Genomic DNA, 23,856 nt, shown 5'->3' with positions numbered 1-23,856 from the left:
AGGGTTTATTCAGTTGTTTATTGTATAAAGTGGTGCTTGCGACAGACAGCTGGAGCCGTGTGCAGCAAGAGCACAAAAATGATGCATAATTGAATTATATGACATTTCATGAATTTGGCATAATGCAAACTTAGTAAATTTCGCAGAAATAATTGAAATTTTACTCAGGCCTAATGACAAGACAGTAATGTTGTTGCTTTAGAAATAGGGTGTTGCTTTTTTTACAGCCTTCCAAACCTTAAAACAACTATAAAGAGTCTTGAATTTGACCTTTTTGTGGTAACTGTCGTGTATGTGTCTCCAAAAATAGCCATAGCAGGAATTCCCCACCAATAGCTGAAAGATTGAAGCGGTATGTACCTCTGTTTTGTTCCCCCCTTGTAATAATTCCTTACTGTAGAGTAATACACATGACCAGTAGTATCTCTTTAAATTGGGAAGTGCCAACCCACTGTCCTTAGGAAGGGTAAGATATTTCTATGCCCGTCGGGGTTGAGCGTATGACCTATAAATCTAGAAAAAGTATGTTCCATTACTGTAAACCACTGATTAGAAAACTCCAGACAAACTGCCCTGAATAAATATAATATTTTGGGAAAGTGCACCATTTTAATTGCATTTCTTCCAAAAATGGACAGGTGAAGGTTGTCTAACCGTCGTAGATCCTTTTGTATGGTATTCAGCATTGGCTTAAGATTTATGTCCACAACTTCCTCTAACTTTGAAGAAATTGTGACACCCAAGTATGTCGCTCCCTTCACCACCCTAGGATCATCCATCACAATTTTTTTTGATTTAGGACAATTTGTGTCTTTCCTTGATTTAGCGCGTAGACAGAGACCAGCCCAAATTTCCTGGCCTCGGCCTCAATGATCAGCATTGCTACTGTGGGATCTGCGGTAACTATAGCAATATCATCAGCGTATGCTAATGTTTTTGTCGGATACCCCTGTGATATAATGGGGGTTATATGATTGTACTAGGAATAGGACGATTTTCATATTACACTCCGGTACTAAACAACCCAATTCTTCCACCAACAATCTTTAAAGATAACTGTGTTAATAAATGGTATAATTTAGGAATAACACAATTAGGGGATTTTTATACTAACCAGAGGATTAAATCTTTTGATGCTCTGAAGGGAGAATTTGGTCTAGACTGGTGGGATTTTTTTAAATATCTCCAAATTAGGGACTTCCTAATTCACAAATCTGGAGCAAGGGCACTCGGGGAAGAATCTACTGTAGTAGAGACAATTATACATTCTAAGAAACATACAATAGGTGGAGTTTATGTGTCATTGCTGGACAGGCTCCCTGACGATTTAGATAAAACGGCAACGAGGTGGCAAAGTAAACTCAAGATCTCTAAAGAAGGATTCTTATACTCTTATCAGCTAGCCCAAACCATTCTCCTTTCTACCAAACTGGCGCAATTTTACAAAACCTGTTTTTTTCTTTACTATACACCCGATAAGATTGCAAAATGCGGAACTGGGAAGGGGACAGATAATCTTGAGAGCGGACATGATTTTATATTTGTTGCTATGGCCGTTTGGAGGCTATGTCTAGCCTCGGCTTGGCTAGACCCGCTACTGCCCACTTTTCAACAGTGGCTAGCCAGGCTTTTAGCTGTGCATAATATCGAGATAGCTATATATAAGCGGAAAGGTAGACGGCGACGCGAAAGGGGTATGAAAATCTGGACTCCTCTCACACACTGGCGAGATCTACAAAACTGATTTATTATCAATGCTGTAATGTATTTATGTTACTGCTTTAATTGGTTTTTCGTGATGCTTGGAATATATTTTGTAAATTATCTATAATGTATATTTAAATATGACAAAACACAACGTAAAGTTCATGTTGTTAATGTACAAAATGTATACCTGTCTTGGGGGGGGGGGGCGAATAAATATGTTAAAATCAATAAAAACATTTTTTTTAAAAAGAAATAGGGTGTTGCAGTGGTCTGACTTGTCAGCATTTTTCAGATGGACAATTTAGAGGTTTGAAGCTTTTTCTGAACTTTCATCTCAAACAAATTGATATTGCTGCTCACAGGTGTGAATCATTTGTGAAAAGTATACTGTAGTAGACTTTTTTATATCCATGACAATAGATGGCTATGACCAACCAGTGTACTCACCCCCATAGTCAAAATATGAACTTCAGTTAATGCCAATGGGGGGGGGTTAACATCTACTGCTAATATCTAAGACTAAACCTTAAAAAACATGATTTCTTCCTGGGCAAAGTATGAAAAATTTAATTTCTGATTAAAAACTGGCCAATTCAGTAACTTTTCTCCTACCCTTTGCAAAAAAAGTGCTCCAAAAATGCATAGTCCTGCGGCTTTTGCTTCAACCCCTGCATCTCATCAAGGAGCATTAAAAAACACGGGCAGCTTAATGTGAGATTAGCCTTCCTTGAATGATAAAGTATTTCTCCCAGTCCTATCTCATTCTATCCTCCATCACCCATGCATTTACTCGCGCCATCGAGGCAATAACCTGATCACCAGCTTCCTGGACTTCACTCCTATCCTGCTTAAACCCTCTTCTGGGGATCATAGCCAACTGCTAAGATATGAGGAAGCACATAGTTTGCTGCTCCTGTTCTAACCTAAACCCTGAGTGAGATCCTGCTACCCATGACCTTAACTTCTGCCCACACTCTCTGGAGACGCTACAATTTCCTGCAGATCCAATACCTCACAGAGGCCTATGCAGAGAGGTAGAGTCCTGATCTGGACGTTCCCTTCGACGTGTAAAAGTGCACGGCTATCTTAAAGGGGAAGGCCCTTCTTCAGCAGAGTGAGGACATTCCGGGGACTGGAGTGGGGTAACTGCGGGTGGGGATGGAGTACGGTCAACTCAGGGATCTGGAGCCTATCAAGACATGCTCCCGTCCTGGAGTGTAAGGCTACTGAATTCGCCAGCAGCCACGACAAAATGGTCAAGTGATAGAGCAAAGACTGCAAACCACCAGTGTGTGGTGACCCCCTCTCGAGCTGTGTGTCGGCAACACTGTGGAAGGGTGATAAGCGCAGATTGCGTGCATGGATGCAGCATGGTTGTTCGATTGCCACCGAGATGGACTCTCCCGTCCAAGAAGGACAGGAGCAGTAAGATACTACACTATTTTGTGCACCAAGGGGAGTTCTCCCCTCGACCTCTTTGAGGAGTGATCCTAGTAGTTAACATAAATTCCAGCATGCTTGACCCTGTGAACTGGAAACGGTCCATAATATCCCTGAAAGATTTTCTGGGACACTGAGTATTTAGCACCTACAGGCAGGCCTTCCCGAGAACCTGTCAGGGAAGCATGGAGAGTTCTATACTGCTCAGTTGTTTTGAGTTGGATTCCCCCCGCAGAATGTGATTCAGCACCTTTACTCTTCCCCAACTTCTGGGCCTAAAAAGAAATTTCTGGAACAGGAATACTGTGAACTGCGGAGAACGTTACACAGTATCTGTGTGGGTTTAGGGACTCAGCACTCCCTTTCCATTTCGATGAGGCAAGACCCCTTAAGGCCTTTCTGCCTGCGACCTGGAGATTTAGCTCCACTGGCCATGGGCAGATCTAAATGAATAGCGGTCAGGAAGCAGCGGAGAGGAACACGCAGTAGTTGGACAGGATGATGGCAACAAAGACCCTGATTTAGAGTTTGGCAGATGGGCACTCCATCGTATACATGATAGATATCCCGTCTGCCTTACTATAACTGTCATAGAATATGATGCATTTCTAATAAGGGGGCAGCATACCCGTCACGTTTGTGATGGAGTAACTCGCCTTCCAAACTCTAAATCGTTCCTTAATTCTGATGACCATCAAAATGTTTTGTAGAGTTAAATCAACTGAGGCAAAGTTGACTCCATACCATAAGTGATACCCTGCTGGGATGGTGGTTCAGTGGACCAATGCATCCACCCCACTCGTCATAGGTGTGAATCCTGGTGAGTACACTCGGCCTTACCGCCTTCTGAGGTCGTAAAATGTGTACCATTGAGTTGGATAATAATACATTTCTGTTATTCTAAGCCAAGATGCTGCAAGAAGTGAACATGCGTTTTACAACTACACATGTTGTGTTAGGTAAGTGATCCTGTACACACAAAGCAATGGAACACTTGACTCAATCGTAAGCAGATCGAATAAAGTGTGCAGAAGAGCGACCGAGAGAGAAAACACATTTAAGATCTCTGAGAGACCGTGAACTATCTGAAATGCAGGGCGGATGACACGAGGGAGAACAGCATTCTTATTGTGGTCTTTTTGATAAAGATAGATGACCCCTGCATGGAATTGTTCCTTTAAGATTGGCTTGCAAAAGTCATAGCACCCAGAGCGGTCTCCGGGTTCTCAATTGAATGAGCGCACACTGCGGTACCCCCACCTGCCCCCAGAGGGCATCACAAACATCTCTCCGCTAAGCATCTTCTCAAACCATACTGTACCTCCCACCCAGAGTTCCAGACATGATTGTGGGGGCTAGTCCTAAAGTATGTGTTACTCTTTACTGCTAAATTAAAACTATTATCCAACATAAGGGCAACTTTTTCTCCCGAGGCCAGAGCAGCCCAGGAGTACATGAGGAATAGAGGACAGGGCATGGTGTACACCGACCACAGTCAACACAAAGCCAGCAGTTGCATTGGCTGAAAAGCAGAAATCTGCGTAAAGTTTCAGGAGGCCGACAGAGGCTCTGTCCACAAGCTGAGACACAAGAAGCAATACAACAACTCCACCATGAGATTGACAGGAAACCCCACAGGCTACACTGACTGGAACTGACTCAGAGTCAGAAAAATCACATGACTGAGCGACCCCTGCTGTCCGAGGACAGTGGATGACATTATTTGAGGCCCTGGGTCCACTCTGACTCACAAGGTCTCTTGTAACATATCTTGGTGACAAGCACTGGATACAAAGCGGAGAACTGAAAATGCGGCTTTCCAGATAATAAAAGGTCTGTACAGCAATGGCTGAAGGGAGTGTATGATGTGTGCTGCAGTAATGGTGCTGCCCCCTTGTGGTTGACAACTCTAATTGGCTGCCTGGAGGAGGAGTTTTTCTTTACCTACTGCCAGCTGTTAAGCTTTTATTTGTTTATTATGGGGAAGTAGGGTAGGGAATTGGATTTCCCAGTTCTGCGGGTAATGTCCATAGACTTCATGTAGGCATCACAGCTGGGAATCCAGACTTGCCCCCTGCGAACCCTGGCATTGCCTTTGCGACCCGGTCCACTAAGGTGCCAGAGACAATGCCAAGAACAGAAGGTAAACAGTACTGTGGTGTGCACTGGTTACTTTCTGTAGCTCAGCTGGGAACTTTAGCATTCAGCTTTTAATACTGTAAAAGGTACACATATATGAGTGCAAAGTACAGTCTCCTGAATAAACAAAATTGAATTAAAAATGCACATTTTTAAACAAGATGTTGCAGATTTGTATTATTGTGAACACATGGAAAAATGTGTGTTTGAATAAAAAGCCTCCATTTGTGCTGGAGTGAGTAATAATGCCTTACAAGGGATGGTAATCAAATTGTATTAACAATGTTAAGGAGCAATTTATGTCAATAATATTGTTCTACACAGAGAAATACTTGTGGGAAAAACTGCACATTTTTACAATCTTTTTGTACGTCTTTCAGTAATTTCCCAACACATTTGATGATTAAGGTACATTTTCGGGAAACTGTTAAATCGTGCCAGGTGGAGGTCTAAATAATTTGGCTTCACTGTCTTGTTTTGCTGGTAAATAGATTCTTCTCTTCCAACAAATACATATTTGTATGCAATAAAAAAGAGAAATGCATACTGTTCCAATCAATGATATCATGCTATTTAATATGTCGGTTTTATGTAAAATAGATTTTGTTTGCGTTAGTTGCTTGTGTTATTATGTAATTGTGTGTTTAGAAAGTCTCAACTTCAGCAGTGGTAGTTATTGTGATTAAGGTCATGTGAACTCACGTCTTTGGAAGATTGAGAAGATCATATGATATCACTTCCTGTGATGTTAATAGGTCAAAGGGTGGTTATGTGATGTCACTTCTGCTCCCCCAGGCATTTTGGTGAATTGACCCATATTGTAATGGCAGCTAGGTTACTGCAAAATGGGTCAAAGAGTCTTGTGTCACGAAAATGGGTCTGAGGGAGAGACACTTGGAAAGGGTTTAGTTGAAGTAATGTTTATTGGCTTTTCAAGAGTTGCATGTACATACCCGGGAGATTAAGTGAGCTGTTGCCCAGAGTCACCGGGTGCTGAGTTGAGCTGCCGCTAGCGCCTGGGGATCGAACCGTGAGCCCCGTGCTCGGAGTCAGACGCTCTGGCCGCTGCCGCTTGCGCCCGGGGAACAAACCGTGAGCCCGTGCTCGAGTCAGCCGCTCTGGTCGCTGCACCACACCTCTCTCTCCCAGTTTACAGTGATACAGGATCTACCTCATTAATGAACAGCGTAAAATGTATAGTGACCTCTCACAGTGCTACAGTCGTAACAGTTTGAAGGTCAGCGCATCCACAATTTGACATACCCGCATCATGAGCCAATTAATATAACGAGAGGCAGTAAAGACACTTCAAAAGTGTTGAGAGAGCACACTAACACTGTAATGCTAGCATATGTAGTGGGTGGTCTGCAACAGGCACAAACCTAACATGTGAGGCTTTCATAAAATCCAGGATGAATCACAACCCATGTGAGGGACACTGTGTACACTTTAGTGACCTGGAGTGTGTGGGGGTGTGGCTGGGCCACGCCAAACGCCAGTCGAATCCTGCCTGTGGTCGACCGAGGGATGCCCACTTCGTGTGTCTACCAATAATGCATTTACCTGACACCAAGCTCTGAAACTGCAAAAATGATGGAGAGAGGCTGATATATAGTGCAAGATATTCGTCCTATGCGCGGGAGGTATACAACTCGGGTAAGCCCAGTTGTTCAGCTTTGTACTATTCACCTGTACACAACTTACAGAAATGGCTTGATGAGTTTCTAACCACTCCACATGTAGTGGGATTGACTGGCAATGTGGAATAGTAGTCCGCAGTGTGGAATACTGGTGTAGGGTGGTCTTGAACCAATGTCCCTTGAAGGTCGCCCTCCCTTGGGGCATCCAGCTACCCAGGTTTCATCTTGGAAACTAAACAGGGAATGCAAGTGGGAGGGTTGAGTGAAGAGGAATCATAACTTTTGATTACTTTTACAAATGGGCTTTTGCACAGATTTTGGAAATTCCTGACCTGGTCTTCTTGCCCTCTGCCCTCTCATGTAGGGTGTCTTACAAGATTTACGTTATTATTTGACTAAGTGCCGATTTTTTCTCTTGTGTCTCCTGTGAAGACCTTTTTAAATGTGCTAGTGGCATATTTTACAAGAGGTCTTACATACTAAGGGAGGGTGGAGCTCAGTGCTTCAGAAAAGGCCCTCTAAAGTAAAGTTGAGTATTTTTGACGTAAGGCCACAACTCTTTGTATTGTGTGGCTTGTACCTTTTCTTTTCCCATTGTACAGCAGATAAGTCTCTCAAAGCAGAGTGCAGCTATCGAAAAGTCACAACTGGCTAAGCGTGTTTCACATTACATGATGCACATGGCCAAATGGAGAGGAATTCACCTTCTATTACCACTTGCGATAAGGACATTGGATGGCGAAGCCAGAATGCTTCTGTACCTTAGTAGCAGAGCTGAAATCAATGATGATATGCTTTAAATTCCTATTATGATGATTTCACAGCATGTGTGTAAATTCATTTTACACATTCCAGAGGTGTCAGCATCCATTTTGTGAAGAGTCACTCATACCGGAAAGTTTCACAGAAGAGTAGAAAAGTCAACATTGGTCCGACTTGAACCATGTGCTGTACTTGGAATGTGCACAATTGCTGTGCAGCGCTTCATGACTTAGTACGTGGTATATTTGCCAAGAACATGCACAATTTTGCGCAAAATCTGTGCTTGATCCAGATGAGCAAATGCTGTTGGCGAATGGAAGCAGATGTAGATAAGCACAATTAATTGTTGCAAGAGCTGCAGTATTGTTTCAGTTTGCCCAATCTAGCTCTAATGTCAGTGGCAACTAGAAGAACTGACTCCTTCCATAGCAGGCACATTGTATACATGTGTATCAGAACAATGAACTCTGGTATTAACACTCAACTCATTTTCTAGTGTGTTCATGCTGCTCTGTGCGCAAAGTCCAACAAGGTAGGTCTGACAGATGATGGTGCTTTGCTTCCCCTTTAATAAAAACTCACCTATTTTCCTCTTGGAATTTATCAGCCTGTTCTTATTGGCACCTGTTAACAAGTTCAAATGGCGTGTTTCAAAAGCCAAACAAATGTGTTTACAGTAGATTTACTGGTGGGTTGCATGAAAAATGGCAATTGGCATCCACCGTGTTTGACCTTTCTGCATTACTGGCATCCACCGTGTTTGACCTTTCTGCATTACTACTAGACTGCGGCTGGTGACCTGCTCTAACTTGCTTGGCTTTGTACTGTAGTAGCTGCATTTCTGATGTAGACATGCACACTATCCTTATGATCAAACACTTGAGATCAATGTGTATAAAATTAAGTTTTCTTCTTCCTGCATCTAGAGAAGAGCATTGCCTCTAAAGTTGTAACCAAATTATATTTCTAAACATTTTTAGTGGAATATTTCTCAATTCTTTTTTAATTCGGTAGTTGTGGAAAATAATCAGCTGCAAGCATTAATATTTTTGAGAACTAACAGCAGCAGTGACATGAATTCTATGAATACTGAATGGTTGCTGAAAGCAGATAAAGCGTCCTGAATGCCCTGAATGATATGAAAATAATTCAGATATTTGAGACGGATAACATGAATTTGTGTATTTAGTTAGGATTGATAAGCTGACCATGTTTTGAATGTATTCCATATTATGAATTTGAAATGACACCAGCCATTGGATATTGAAATATTTTGTTTGTGCAAAGGCTCTTCTGCACAGATTGTGGGTTTCCGCTTAGAAAGCATATTTGATTGGTTCTTTGTTTGTTATTTTCTTCTTCCATGTACTTTGAAGATGGCATCAATGTTTTTGTTGTTTCATTGTTCAAAGCCATGCTGTAATAGTTTTTCGCGGATTCCCTTAAAGCTCTAATCCAACCGCCAGAAGTGCTGAAAGAGCTTTTTACTCTAATTACCATGGTCCATGTCTTTCTAGTAAAAAACCATTGTAAACTTTACAAACCACATCGGGTCTGAATCACAAAGAAAGTTGTAAATCCTCGTATGAGTGACATAACCCTACACATTGAATTGTGGGTGGTTGAAACTCCAAAATGAATGCAGGTGGAGCTACAACGTTGTGAATATTCACATAATTGACATTGGATTTTTCTTAAAATTCCTATAACTTTCCACTAGAAACATTAAATGTGTAATCATCCTTGAGAGCAACATGGCTGCGGAGGTCACTGAATCTTGTACAACTTCTGTGTCCATAGATGGAGACTCTGTATCCTGCTCTTGGTCATTTCTGGCTTATTGACTTAAGTTTAGATGTAGAAGTTACAATGCAGAAGTCACAGGTGGTTCCTAAAGTTAAGTTTCATGCATAAGTAAAACTTTGCCACTCAGGGTCATATAAGCCTGAAAAAGGTTGCTAAAACTAAGCAATATTAAATTAGTATTCTGGGTTGTTTCAAGGGCAGGGAAAGATTAGATGCTCAAGGATGACACCAACGGGTTCCACCAGAGTGTCCCTACAGCTAAGGTTGTTTCTGTGCCAGGTATCAAAAGGAAGTGGGTGACCGGAAGTAAAAAGGGCAGTTCAGATTCTTGCTCCAGCATTGGCTGTAGGCCTTGTCTGGTGCAGCTGGGGGTGGTCCGAATTTCAGTTGGGCGAGTTTGAAAAACTGATTAATGCTCTGTTTGCAAAGTTGGTTGGCTGAATTTGCTTGTGATTTATAAATTGATTATTTTATGCTTGTATGTAATGTTATGCCTTTTATGATTTTAATAAATCGAATAAAATGTATTTGACTGTCTGACTGAGAGGATTTCTGCACCAAAAACATTCTGATACAGAATTTTCTCATATAACAACTTTTGCTTAAGAATTTTCTCATAATAGCATTTTCTGATTATTTTTCTTTTACCACAAGCCTACTTTTAGTAGACGTTATACGAAAAAAATCCGAAATGACAGAGACAAACACTTTTACACACTTATAGGTGCAGAAAGTTTTGTTCTGACATTTGCACCCGCCAACAATTGAGTGTTACTGTGGGCCTCCTCTTTAAGACCTTATGTGTTATTGGAACTAAGCTAAATAGAGCATAAGTAAAATCAGGACTGAAAACTGTGCAGGCCCTAAGTGTGTGTCTTAAAGGGGAACATTTGTTTCATATTCTTTGGAACCAGATTCCCTTTTGGAACATTTCCGTGGAACGGTTTTGCTTGAGTAAAATGTTCTTTTTACTGCCTCTGCCACCCACACACCTTGCTGCCTTCAAAGAGACATCACTCCCTTTGAAAACAATGTTAACCAGAAGAAGGTGGTAATTAGTGCAAGCTAAAATACATGGTGGGAAAAAAGATCTTGTTCTGGGAACTGCGGCCTGCTTGATAGTTTATGTAGCTAAGAAAATCTGCTGGCCATAAATACATGTACAGGAAAATACAGCAAACCATTGCCAGGCATCCTGAAACAGGATAACTACTAGAACTGCTGGTGATACTTTAAGGCAGGGGTGGCCTTATGCCACCACCAACGTAAGAGGGCACACGATTGCTACAAATAGCATAACAATTGCTTTATTGTTAGACTAAATAAGGATCCAATGGCAACAACCTGATTTTGCCTGTGGCTTTGGAAATACTTGCCCCAGAGCTCTTAGACACAGCGTGGACTGTCTGGCTGATGTTTAGGGAATTAGAGGCGTGAAACAGAAAATGTATATCCCAATTAAATGGACAGAGTTGTCAATGATTGTCACAGTTATTATTTTAAATAAATCACTGTACAAGGCATTATTCTAAGATTTTTTACTATTCTCCACATAACCAGGAGTCATGGAACCTTCTGCAAAGAGAAAGATTAGCTTTAAGTTTATCAGCAAGCTGGATAAGAATGTTTTGGTATGTAATGTAAGCTAGGTTCTAGTTGTGCAGTGGATGGTAATTCTGTGTCCAGAGCGGGAAACATCTTTTACAACGCGGGGATTACATTGCGATGCCATTACATCGTGGTTTTTACAACGCAGGTTGTTACAACGACCTGCGCCGGATGGCGCTCTAGGACAAGGAATAGTATCATTTACTATCCAACATCTTCCCTTCTGTACGTAGACTAAAGTTGTAATAGTAAATTATACTACTCCTAAGTCCAGCGCCCTCCAACGCAAGTTGTTGTAACGACATGCGTTGTAAAAACCGCAATGTAATGTACCGCGATGTAAATGTATGCGTTGTAACGTCATACATCCGTCTAGAGCGCCACTGTGATAGGTTTATGGTGCCATAGTTAGTATGGAAGAGTCTAGGACACCATTCCGTTGCATTACGGTGTGGTAAGAAACATTGTTTGGATGCTTTCCTAAACTTAAAGTGATTGTCAGTGACCGGACTGTCAGTGGCCCTTGGGTCAACTAGAAGAAGATTGTTACAAAGTTGTAGAACCTCTAGACACACTTACTTATGTGTGGTTTGCTGTGCAAGGACAGAGAACAGTTAATCATTAACTGAATGGAGCAAGAAGATTGCAATAGAATCATGAAAAGAATCGGTAGAGCTGAGGTTAGACACTTATAATAACCCGCTTCCAGGCGGAGCCAAGCCTAAGGGCGGGGTGTTCAGTATAGAGGGTGTTACTTCTTTTGAAAAGCAGACAGGCCAAAATACCGCTGTTTGACCTGTTTTATTAATTTTTTTTTTTTAAAGGTTATACAGGTGCCACACAGATCCGATTATTGCATGAATTTCCATTACAGGGACATAGCATATGCAGACAACTTCATCTCCTTATTAGCTGTGAGTGAACAAGCATATCGGCTTCAGTCCTCGTTCAATGCACAAATCCACATGGAAGGAGAGGATATGTCACTTAAAATACTGCTATAGTTTACGTGCCAATTGTCCATCCATACAAACGGATGTTTGGGAGCGTATCCAAGTATGCCTGTGCTACGCCATTGAGAACCACAGATCCCTTGATCAGAAGACTAGTGAACTAATAGAACATTGGGGAGGTTAGATGGGCCTAAACAGCAACAAAGACGTATATCCGCTTCTTTCGTGATGCCTTGACAGCTTGGTCCAAAAGTATCTTTCATATGAGGAAATCTGATCCGTTGGGTTCTGAATGGTGAATGCCTCCAAACTGGACCTCATTTTTGTGAAACCAGAATCCAAAACAATCGTTATTGCACTTAAAATCCTGGTGTTATATTTTTTACTGTGACATATTTTATATAATTGTACACCTTAACTTCACTCTTAACTATTTTGGTCAGCTTGGACTGAGGTGAAAGCATGAAGGCTTTTGTGTGTGTCTGTTAATGAAAATCTGATTTAACACTGAGCAGAATTGCCTGAAATAGCTGAAGAAAGACCTACCAAAACTGAAGAACCTTCACATTGGAGGGGTCTCAGGATAAAGGCTGGTCTTTGAGCCTCTCTGAAGTAAGCATAGATGCGAGGTCAGTTTCTGATCATACGAGATGTTCTAGCCACAGATGTACGTGTGACCCGTCTGATGGATACAGCCTTAGTAATGGTGTTTCATTCTGGAGGGTTATTACTGGTGCATGTTAGGCGTTAGAACTAAGAGCTTGACTTTGTTCTTTCCTATTTATTATAAATTTAAAAAAATTTAAAGGACGAGAGCAGTCCCTATATATTCCAGTTCCAGTTGGCATTTAGGTCAAGTTCTTCTTCTGAATTGAAATATATTGATCCAAGCTACGCAGAAGGAGTTTTACTTGTTGACCTTTGACCTTACAGGCGATCTTAGTGGCTGCAACTGGAATCAGCTAAACACTTCCTGCCCTTTTGTTGCCCAAATACTTTTCTTTACCCCTTCTCTCAATCTGTCATTCTCTAATAATTTTTCCCAATCTAATGTTTTTACCTCCATTTCTCTTTCTGTGTTCCTTTTCCCTTTTCACTTCTCTCTCTCTTGGTCTCTCACACTGGTACTTTCTTCGCTTCTTCTCAGTCTCATATCCTTCTTTTTCTTGCTCTCACCCTCCTTTCTCTCTCTCACTCTCGTGCACTCTTTTGTCCTCACTCTCACTTCACCTCTCCACCTCTTTTGGAGTGCCTCACTGACACAACTTTGCTGTTGTGTGTTTATACAAATATCAGCAACAATGGTTCTCATAGGTGTCTTTTGTGAAACAATCTTGCTAATCAGGAGGAAAAGAAGTCTCACGACTATTCCCAACACCTACCAGAACCGATTAGTCCTGGCACATTAATGAAACAAAATAATAATAAGAACACAAGGTACACCACTTTTAAGGGGAGATTTTTTTTATATATAGTAGTGAAACCACATGCATCCACTCACAAGGCCCGGACTGCCCTAAAATACAAAGATTTTGAATTTAAAAAGGAAAAAAGTGCAATGTGCCCCCAGTGTCAAAGCCGCAACATCAATAATATACGTGAAATCATCAAAATGTGTGATGCTTTTGTTTAGTAACAGACCACTCTAGGATGTTTTTGATTGGTCTCGTTGAGAGATAAACACAAACAACTGTTTGTCTGCTACAGTAATCGTACAATGACATTTCAGCCCCTTAAAGGGTGAAGGGGTGTCATCAAGACTTTAAACATTCAGGGACATCTTAAATGAAAAAAAGACTTTAGGCATTTTGTTGATTTCATGTATATTGTTGATGTTGCGGCTTTGACACTGGGGACACATTACACGTTATTTCTTTTTAGGTCGTGCCTGCGCGGCGCATGTGCTGCTCTGCAAGGCATGCTGTATTCAGGTATGGACTTGAAGCTCCGCCCACTCTCTGCCCATCTTTTCAATTGGTTGCTGTGACTGTCCTTCATAAATGTTGGCTTTTGATTTCTTAATAGGCTTATTAGTCTCTCCTTAGTACCTCCCTGTCTTCTTTTGTAACCTCCCATCAGGACTGGACTTGTGATGTGTGTCCTTACGGTTATGCTTGCATTATCCCTTCAGGAGAACTTGTCGCTTAATTAATCTAAAGCGCACTGGTGGGAAGCCAGCTTTAGCAATGGCGGGCACTTTTTTTTTTTTTGCAGCGCAATATGCCATTTTAATTTCACAATGGGGCCACGCACCACTCGCAGGACGGGTCGCGGACCTTGCCCAACTTGTTGGTGCTTTTTTAACATTAAATCATGGCGGCCGCGCGTCTTGTGTGCGTCTTTCTCAACTTTTTTTTTTTTTTTTACAAATAAAGTCCATGGGGATTGTTTCCGACCTCCCTGGGACATTCAAGGTTTTGTTTTGTTTTTATTGGAGGGTGGGAAGTCTGGCACAAAGCTATGATTCTCTCCATGGCCTCCACCTACCCCAATTGCATTATGTGGTCGCTTGCTCTTGCCCCTCTCAACACCTCCCTCTTGTAAATGACAATGCCTTTTATTCATGTGCACTTTGTACTTCTAGTCGTTGCTTGCAGGTTTTCAAAACCTCCCTCGCACAAAAAAACTGTGAAATGGCGCAGATCAACCTGACTACCTGCATGGAAGAGGTTAAAGGTTGGATGACTGCATCATCTCTTAAACTTAACGGTGATAAAACCGAGCTTATGCTACTCGGCCCTCCAGCGCTATCTACCATCGACCTCCTATGGCCCACCAGCTTGGGTACGCCGCCCATCCCGAAAGATAACATAAAAAGCCTCGGGGTCTGGCTGGATAAATCCTTGACCCTTACCACCCAAGCAACCAAGACATCTGCGACCTGCTTTGGAATCATCAGGATGCTAAAGAAAATCCTTCTGCTCCTACCCTTTGAAGCCAAGCAAATTGTGATACAAGGATTAATTCAATCATGACTAGATTTTAGTAATGCCTTGCACCTAGGGGCACCGGAATATGTTCTGCAAAAACTTCAGCGGATTGAGAATTGTGCTTCACTCACGCTACTTCAGCTCCCACGAAGAGCGTCAGTAGAATCTGGGTTAAGGACTTTACATTGGCTCCCGGTTAGAGAGAGAATCAAATGTAAAGCCATGTGCATCTCCCTCCAAGCCTTTTGGAAAACTGGCCCCAAGATTAACCACCCTCTACTCTCCCCTTTCCACCCCAGCAAACAACTCCGCTCTGCCCATGCATTCCTGGCAGTAGCTCCTCGGATTAGGAGATCAAGAGCTGGAGGCAGGTCCTTTACCTTCAACGCTGCCAAACTGTGGAACTCGCTCCCTCTACACCTAAGATCCAATCCTAACCTATCATCCTTCCGCAAGCAGCTCAAAACTTTACTCTTTATTAAACAAAACTAACTCCTAAAACCTGTTGTACAATGAGGCACTATCCTTTTTTCTCAGCGCTTGGACGCCCGAGGGCAGCAGTCGCGCTTAACAAAAACCCCTTTTCATTTCATTTCAAAACACATAAATAAAAGGCATTGTCATTTAAAATGCCAATACCTCAAAATCTTAAGAATGCGAGACCTATTGCATTGCAAATGCTTGTTAAATGTTTGTATTTTGGGGCTGTCCTGTCCTTGTGAGTGGATGCATTTGGTTTCACTACTATAGATACAAATATTCTCCCCTTAAAAATGGTGTTTGTTGTGTTCTTATTATTGTTTTGTTTTATTAATGTGCCAGAACAAATTGGTACTGGTAGGTGTTGTGAATACTCGTGAGAATTCTTTGTCCAACTGATTATCAATATTCTTTCACAAACGATACCTATGCGATACCTACGCGAGCCATTGTTGCGTGATATTATTGTGCACCCAGGTTCTCATGGGTCTACGGGTTGCTCTTGTAGACTAATTGTATTGTTGTTGTTTATAAAGGCACAGATGACATCATGCTTTTGATCAAAGGCGGCGACATCTTTGTCTGGGACATCTTGTCTCTTCTTTTAAGTTCATCACGGCAGGAAGGGGACTGTGTTTATGTGTTTGAATCTTTCGCTGAAGGGACAGTGTTTGAATTGGGATGAGACAGGAGTGATCTTACCGAGAAGTCTGTTAGCAAACAAGGAAACCATAAGAGGGCTGAACACGCTGTAAGACAGTGCACAAGATATCTGAAAGGGAAGCCTTGTATGATTTTACACTTTGTACACGTCCAAAAATAGAATGACACTGAAGCTTTGACAATGTGTCTTACAAATATCCGCAGGACACGCGCTGAGAACAAATATGTTCAGTAAATTGCTTGTAGGAAAACGTTCCTTTTGCATTTCATCTAAAAATGACATATTTAAAAAACATTTATATTGTGTTCAAAATAATTGGTTACAAGATTACTGCAGACTAGACTGTGGTTTAGACACAGAAGAGGCGCTTTAATTCACGGAGGTTGGATCCTTCAAATAGGCGACTCAATGGGAAAAGCAAAATTTGGAAAGTTGTGAGATAGTAAGTATCTGTGTGGAGACGTGGGCGACACAGCACTGTCAGATGAAGGCATGTATATATCTCCTCTAAAAAGTAATTAAGAAATGTATGCTTCATTTTAAAATTGTATTTGATAAGCTCTCTAATTTCAGTTTAAGCCAATAAATGTTTTTGGAAATGTTTGATTTTAGGATTGATGATGAATTACAAGGATAATCTAGAATTTCTTTTTAATGACATGAAATTACAATTCTGCATTTGACTTGCTATGCTTAATTGCATTTATGTATGAATATGAAACTTGTGGCATTTACATCTAAAAGTTTATTTTCAATTAGATGTATGGATTTGTATGACATAAGATTATGGTAACATACTAGAGAAATTTACTGATTTTGCTTTCCCTACTGTGTTTTGATTGTGTTATTTTACTGTAGGCATCCACGTTTCAAAAAGGATGAGAGTTGGAAAATACTATTAGTTATTATCAATCACTTCAGAAAACCATTTCCATTTCTTTTTTTGCCACACATGCCTCCTTTGCCTTGGCAATCAATAAAACGGCATGTAGAAGTCTTAACAACACTAATACATTTGTGAGGGGATGTTAGGATTTAAGCGATCCCATTCAGGTCTCTGGTGGAGAGTGTGCACCCCTGTCCTAAGTTTCCCACAGCGATTCTCTGTTTATTATTTCTGGCCTCACTGTGTTTTTGCTAAGAGCTCACACAGAATTGGTGTGAGACCAAGTGTGGGACTCCGGTCTGAATGGACACACCATGGTTACCTCTTGTGTTTTGAGTGTGACTGCCATCAGCTCACTGGGCTGTGTAGAGGACAGGTGGCAAGGACTGTACATACATGCAGGACGGGCATTGTAGCTAATTGTCCGCACGGGGAGAGTTGCCTACTGGCTCTCTTGTCTAAAGTTGTCTGTAAGTTTCCTACAGCTGGGAATGTCACATGTATGTTTACACTACATATGCATAGTTGTGCAAGCATGGAGTATGTATATGTGTGTGCTGGACTGTGGCAGCCCTGGACCCCTTGTACATCTCCTGTGCATGTGTTGCTGGACTAATCAAAAGCATTTCGAAGGAACTTTGAAATGGACCAAACCCTGGGTGTGGAGGATAAGATACAGAGGATCCTTTGAAGTATGGGGATAGTACCTCCCCCCTTCATACTCCATTGTTCCTCAGAAGGGTTACCCCAGCAGGCTGAGAGGTAGCTGAGTGTGCGTTAGTTTGGGTTCCCTTGACAGGGAGCTCCCAGCCCCAACCCTTCTTGCTGGCATGAGAAGACAAAGGCTGTGGCTGCATCAGTCTGGTAGGACCTAGCATAGCTGAATCCGAGGAATCTGAAATACTCTGTCAGCAAACCTATTATGAGTATGGAACAAGAACATCCAGACATTGAGCCTGGATGTCTCATCGACCAGTGCCAGGGGGAAACATCATTTACAACGAAGTCTTTTCCACGCATGACGTTTTCAACGATCCACTTACCCCGCAAACGTCTCTTCAACGAGGGAGCCTTCAACGACCGTCTTTACCACGCAAGTGGTATTCCTTTTGGTCGTCCAGCATGTAAGTTCTGCGTGGCCTTGGGGGGTTGGGGGGTTCTCCCCCCTCCCCCATAAAAAAAAAAAAAACCGAGCAGGCTACATACAATAAAAAAACGCACTAAAGTTTCATTAAAAAAAAAAAAAAAAGAGCCGCACCGAAGACGTGGCGAGTACGTCATAATTGAAGTCCTTTTTTAGTTTTGGTAGACGTGTTTTAACGCATATTTCGATGGAGGATGGAAGTAAGAGCTGGTGAACGTAACGTTTTTGAAATGCGAGTTTAGAACTTGCGTTCTAAAAAGCTGCGTGGTACAGCCACTTGCGAAGTAAAATTTGCGTGGTAATGCCATGCGGAGTATTTGTATTCGTGGTAAAGTCATATATTCAGTGCCAGGGGTCCAACACTGTACGAGATGGAGAAAGACTATTAATTAAGGGTTTGTGGTCACTGACTGCCAACTCCCCTTGCCTGATTCAGCAACAGAAACTTCAAAGTTCACCCGCCTCCCTCCCGCTGTCCGTGGGCCCGTCCTACCCCAATGAAAAGGTAGCAAATGCGTCCACTTCGCATTGAAGCGGAAAGCAGGGAAGAAAGGGGGTTGTTTGACTTGGTGTCTGTTGTGGCAGCTGCTAGCTACCATCAGCCCCGCAGAGCTGCAGTTGCAAGCGTCCATGTTGTCTGTTTGTTTGTTTTACGTTTTTAGGTTTCGCCTCCGTGTGCCTGTTAACCCGCCCCCCCTCCCGCTGTCCGTGAGCCCGTTCACCCGCCCCCCTTCCGCTGTCCGTGGGCCCGTCCTACCCCAATGAAAAGGTAGCAAATGCGTCCACTTCGCATTGAAGCGGGAAGCAGGGAAGAAAGGGAGTTGTTTGACTTGGTGTCTGTTGTGGCAGCTGCTGGCTACCATCAGCCCCGCAGAGCTGCAGTTGCAAGCGTGAGACCCGTTGACGAAGGGGCACTGGGCCTCTCTTCCGGTGGTCCTCGCTTGGTACAGTGATGGTTCTCACAAGACGCTCAGACACAATAGCATCTTTCTGCCTGGCTGGTCTCCCTCCCTCGCCGAGCAGTGCCTAGATTCCGTTCGGCACGGCTGATTAGCTGACCACCAGCCAATACGAAGGGGCTCCTGCAAATAGTATCCAATAGCGCACGGTTCAGGAAGGGTGCACATCAGAGCAGCCGAGCACACCAGCAGGGGCTTATTTACTCCAGAACCCGTGGGCATGAGGGGTCAACTTCACCTCCATTAGTGCCAATGTTTTTTTACAAATGTATGTGAGGGGGCCCATTTTCTTCCTTAAACTAGTGCCCATGAAGCTCTTTCTACCTCACTGCCCACACACCCTTGTTGACAGTCTGCCAGCCCTTCTTTCCATTTCATGGATTGCCACTTTGGAAGCCCCACCGTCCATGATGCCTCCATCAAGCCAGGGGCCCGGGTAGAACAGCGACCCTGCAGACAGAGGCTCCAGGTTCAAGTGCCACCTGACCACATGGCCCAGTCTCAATCCGTGTACACAGACCACCAGGATCGGACTGGCCCGATTGGCTGGTCTGACAGATCAGTATAAGGGCCGTATTTGTTTTTTCTTAGAAGTTTGTAGGCCTATTTATGGCGTGATGGGTACATTTTTAGCGATGATCCCCTGCTATTACAACACACATTGGCCGCAGACAACACAGATGCATGCATGGAGCCTCCCATACTTTTTTAAAGAACAGCCCAACGTTGCTTTCCTTCAATTTGTGATTTTGTGTACACACTTCTTATATTCTTTCCATGAGACAGTCGAAAGCATTTAAAGTGATTTTCAGTCCGTAGAATAGACTGCACTTTTTTTGTAATGTTCAGGTTAGCACTGTTGTGGTTCTGCTACAGTAGTTTGTAAAAAGAGGTTGTACATTTTGTATATTGCCTATTCCTTCTGCATTTTCATTTGTTATACTTTTTAGGTTTCGCCTGGCGTGTGTGTGGGGGGCTCTGGGTGGGTGTGTGTGGCTCTGGGTGGGTGTGTGTGTGTGGGGTTCTGGGTGGGTGTGTGTGTGTGGGGCTCTGGGTGGGTGTGTTTGTGTGGGGCTCTGGGTGGGTGTGTGTGTGGGGCTCTGGGTGTGTGTGTGTGGGGGGGGGCTCTGGGTGTGTGTGGGGCTCTGGGTGTGTGTGTGGCTCTGGGTGTGTGTGTGTGTGTGTGTGTGGCTCTAGGTGTGTGTGGTAGTAATTGCTGTCTGCTGAGCTCGTCCGTAGGGTACAATAGGTCTCACATTGCAAGAGATTAAGCTAATGGCAATGTAAATGACAAAACCAACACATAAATACAAATTTTGTCATTTACAATGCCAATAGTACTAACTTTTCCAAAGGCGAAACCATTGCATTGTAAATGCTTGTTACCATATGGCATGGGACTGTCCAAAACTTCAATGTTTTTGGGTAGTGGCGGTTGCATAATAGTGGGGTGCAAAACAAGTACAGCTGCTAGAGGAGTGGAAATGGATTATGGATTGGTGTATGTTGGCCAAGAGGGTATATGAAGGCCGTGAATGCCCCCAAAAGTGGGCAAAGATTTAGGGCAGTTGGAATAGTTACAGAGGTGATGACCTCGCCCCTGTTGCGTTTGGAAGATAGCCACCTAATGTGGTCACGTCAAAAATTGCTGTTGGCTGCACTGGGGGAGGGGAGACAGAAAAGGTTTGATGTCGCAAGGGAGACAGTCAGAGAAATTATCATTGCACAGTTTGATGCTTGTACTTTTTTTTTATTGACATGCCAATAAAAGGATTTGTTGACAAAAAAACATTAAATAGCCACAGCCTAGTTAGATGAAGGAGGCGAGAGTGTGCCATTCAGATTCAGTAAGTATGGCAGAGATTAGAACAACATAATGCAAACACATGTCAATTGGGCTGAATTGAAAATGCATTTCTGAAGGCAGTAATATTGTTGCAGCATATGGCTAAGAGATAAAACAACTTAGCAAACTGTTACAACTAGCCCTGTTGGTACATTCCGTCCACCCCTTCTACCTGACCCCTGTCGGGTTCTCCCATCCTGAAGCTCCCTGTAGAATGTTGAGGTGTTCTCCAGTGAGGAGAATGGATGGTCAATAAACGAGTATTCTTTTTACCAGCTGTGTCCTGTTTCCTTCAGAACTTTCAACACTGGCGACGGAACTGCGCAGGGGGCAGTAGTGACCATCTCCCCTTTGTGTGCTCTCTCCACACACACTTCAAGGGACTATGAAGTAAGGAATTTATCCATAACTGGCCTTTCCAGAAAGAAAGCAGGAGTCCAGGTCGCATATAAGCATTGTGAGATGTAAGCTAATCCACTGGATGAGCTGTGAGTGCTTACTGTGAGAAATGCAGTAAAAGTGTTTCAAAAGAGACTGAAGGAGGGCGGATTGTGTGTCTCTGAAGAAGCCTGACCCTGTTCTGAGTGCGACGTGTACATCCTGTTAAGGAAAACAACCCCTCCTGCTGTTTAGACACGTACCTTGCTGTTGCTGGGGACCTGCGTGGGCAAAGTGGCGGTGTATCGAGTGAGGTCTACGATGCATGGGGTCGGTAACAGTGCTGACAGCGAGTGATTCCTGGCAGGGCGCTCCGTCCTTGACCAAGTTGCTGACGGATTTTGACTCGTAGGGCAATTGCGCTAAGCGGGAAGTAATTGTTTGCCTGTGAGAGCTGTGTCCTGACTGGAGTCATAGCAGCGCACCGGAAGCCTAAGCCCGATTATTCCTGTCAGAGTCACTGAAAGCCGACAATATCCGGGGCTTGGCGGTGTCTCTAGTCAGGCGCCTGCGTTGCACCTCAGATTCGTTCCCTCAGAAGAGTTGTCCGTGTGCCTAGTTTCCGCCGGGGAAGCAGTGCCGGCGCATCAGGCGTTAAGGGCCGCCTTTTTTCTGTTACATCCTTAAGACAGCGTCTGTATCCGGAATCTTGTTTCAGGCCGGCAAATAAAGCAAAAGGAGCAGCTGTCCTGCCAAAACACGTTCTCTCGAGGATCTCTATAAGAATAATCGAGCGGAGTCACAAGGGAAGGGAAAACACTAGTAAGAAGCCTGCGCACCGCTAGCAAAGTGACTGACTGTTGGTGCCCAATGAAATAGTGTGAACTCTTCCATACAACCTAACTTTTATCTTTGCAGCGTTTTCTTTACTGTTTCATGTTGTGGGTCCACTTAATGAAGGGACAGTGAGTGCTGAGGAAAAAAAGTGCCTGTTCAAAAGTTGTTTCTACACACTGGGTAGTATTCTTTTCCTAAGGTTATTTTTACCCCCCAGTTTTGTGTAGTTCTAGGTCAATTTTTCCTGTTTCACAATGGCAGCAGCAAGCATGAATCAACCCCCACCTTTTCTAAATGACATAGGGGAACCTGAGATAAGCTGGAAGGAATGGGTGAAGCTTTTTGAGTCGTACCTTATAGCCATTGGGGGACAAAGGTTCAATTCTATAAGGAAACAACATATCCTTCTCCATAATCTGGGTGTGCAAGGGTGCAAAGTGTATGAATCTCTACCCGTGCCAGAGCAGGATGGTAATGCTGTGGGGGAGGTTGATGTGTTTGTGCAGACCATGGAAAAGTTAGAGAAACACTTTGGGGATAGAATCAATGTGGTCCTAGAGCGCAACAAATTCTTTAAAAGATGTCAAGGGAAACAGGAGTCAGTACAGAATTATATCGCAGTTTTGTGGGGACTGACACAGCTATGTGAGTTTGGGGATCTCACAGACTCTTTAATAAGAGACCAATTGGTGAAGTGCACTAATAATCCACACATCCAGGAGAAACTATTAGCTAAGAATCCAGGGCTAAAAGAAGCAATTGAAATAGCCAAGTCAGTGGAACACACAGCAAGGTGTGTTAAAGAAATGAAACCAGAAGGGGAGGTAGTGGCTACCATTAGTGATGCAGAAGAGAGGATTGATGTGTACAAGATGAGGTTTAAGGAAAATACCAGCACCAAGGTAGAGCACAGAGAGAAGGGTCCTAAGTGTTACCCGTGTGGCAGTAACAACCATTTTGCCACCTATTTTCAATGCCCAGCCAGGTATGTCACTTGTAAGAAATGCAATAGAAGGGGGCATTTTGCCAGGGTGTGTCGTGATGGAGAGTTACACACAAGAGATTACGAAAGAAGTACTGAAAGGGGTGCAAGTAAAGAAGTGAAATGTATTGAACAGAAAATGGAAAAGTTTATTTTGCAGGTAAAGGATGTTGATGACACCGTGAATTCTATTTATCCAAAATGCGATGTATTAATTAATGATGAACGCTTTGAAATGTTTGCAGATTCCTGTTCTCCGTTCACGTTAATAAATAAGGATGACTGTTTCCATGGGGATAAATAAGATTAGTGATCTAAAAACTCCAGATATCTCTCCTTCAGGATACAATAAGGGCAATATTCCCCTTCTGGGGATGAAGGACGTGCAGCTTCAATTCAAAGATAGGAAAACCTATGGGACAATATACGTAGTGAAGTCTGGTTCAAACCTTTTGGGATGGGTTCATTAAAGGAGTTGGGAATCATACTGGACCCAAATAGTGCGGAACAAGTCTTACTTACAGAAAAGTTTCAGGGAAGTGAAAAGATCTGTGAAGAATTCAAACAGCTTTTCAAAGAGGAGCTAGGATGTCTGCACAATTTCCAACATAGGATTAAATGAAAGCACAATGCCAAACCTGTGGTGCACAGCCTGCGCACCGTGCCTCTTAAATTGAAAGAGCCTCTAGAAAATG

At 43.0% G+C, this 23,856-nt stretch overlaps 1 protein-coding gene across 3 annotated transcripts in view; it reads left to right on the top strand.

Annotated features, from left to right (window-relative positions):
• REEP1 (receptor accessory protein 1) overlaps positions 1 to 23,856 on the top strand; it is a 315,311-nt gene that overhangs the window by 254,209 nt on the left and 37,246 nt on the right. Inside the window, exon 7 of one of the 3 annotated variants that reach the window (XM_086964256.1) lies at positions 8,185 to 8,220. The exons of the other annotated variants lie outside the window; for them this stretch is intronic. Coding sequence (XP_086820382.1) covers positions 8,185 to 8,220 — 36 coding nt within the window. The remainder of the gene's footprint in view (positions 1 to 8,184; positions 8,221 to 23,856) is intronic. 3 annotated transcript variants of the gene reach the window in all.

The sequence above is a fragment of the Lissotriton vulgaris genome, chromosome 3_2 (genome assembly GCF_964263255.1).
Source record: "Lissotriton vulgaris chromosome 3_2, aLisVul1.2, whole genome shotgun sequence".
NCBI classification, from domain to species: Eukaryota; Metazoa; Chordata; class Amphibia; order Caudata; family Salamandridae; genus Lissotriton; species Lissotriton vulgaris.
The sequence above is the reverse complement of the archived record's forward strand: the minus strand, read 5'-3'. Positions and strand labels throughout refer to the sequence as shown.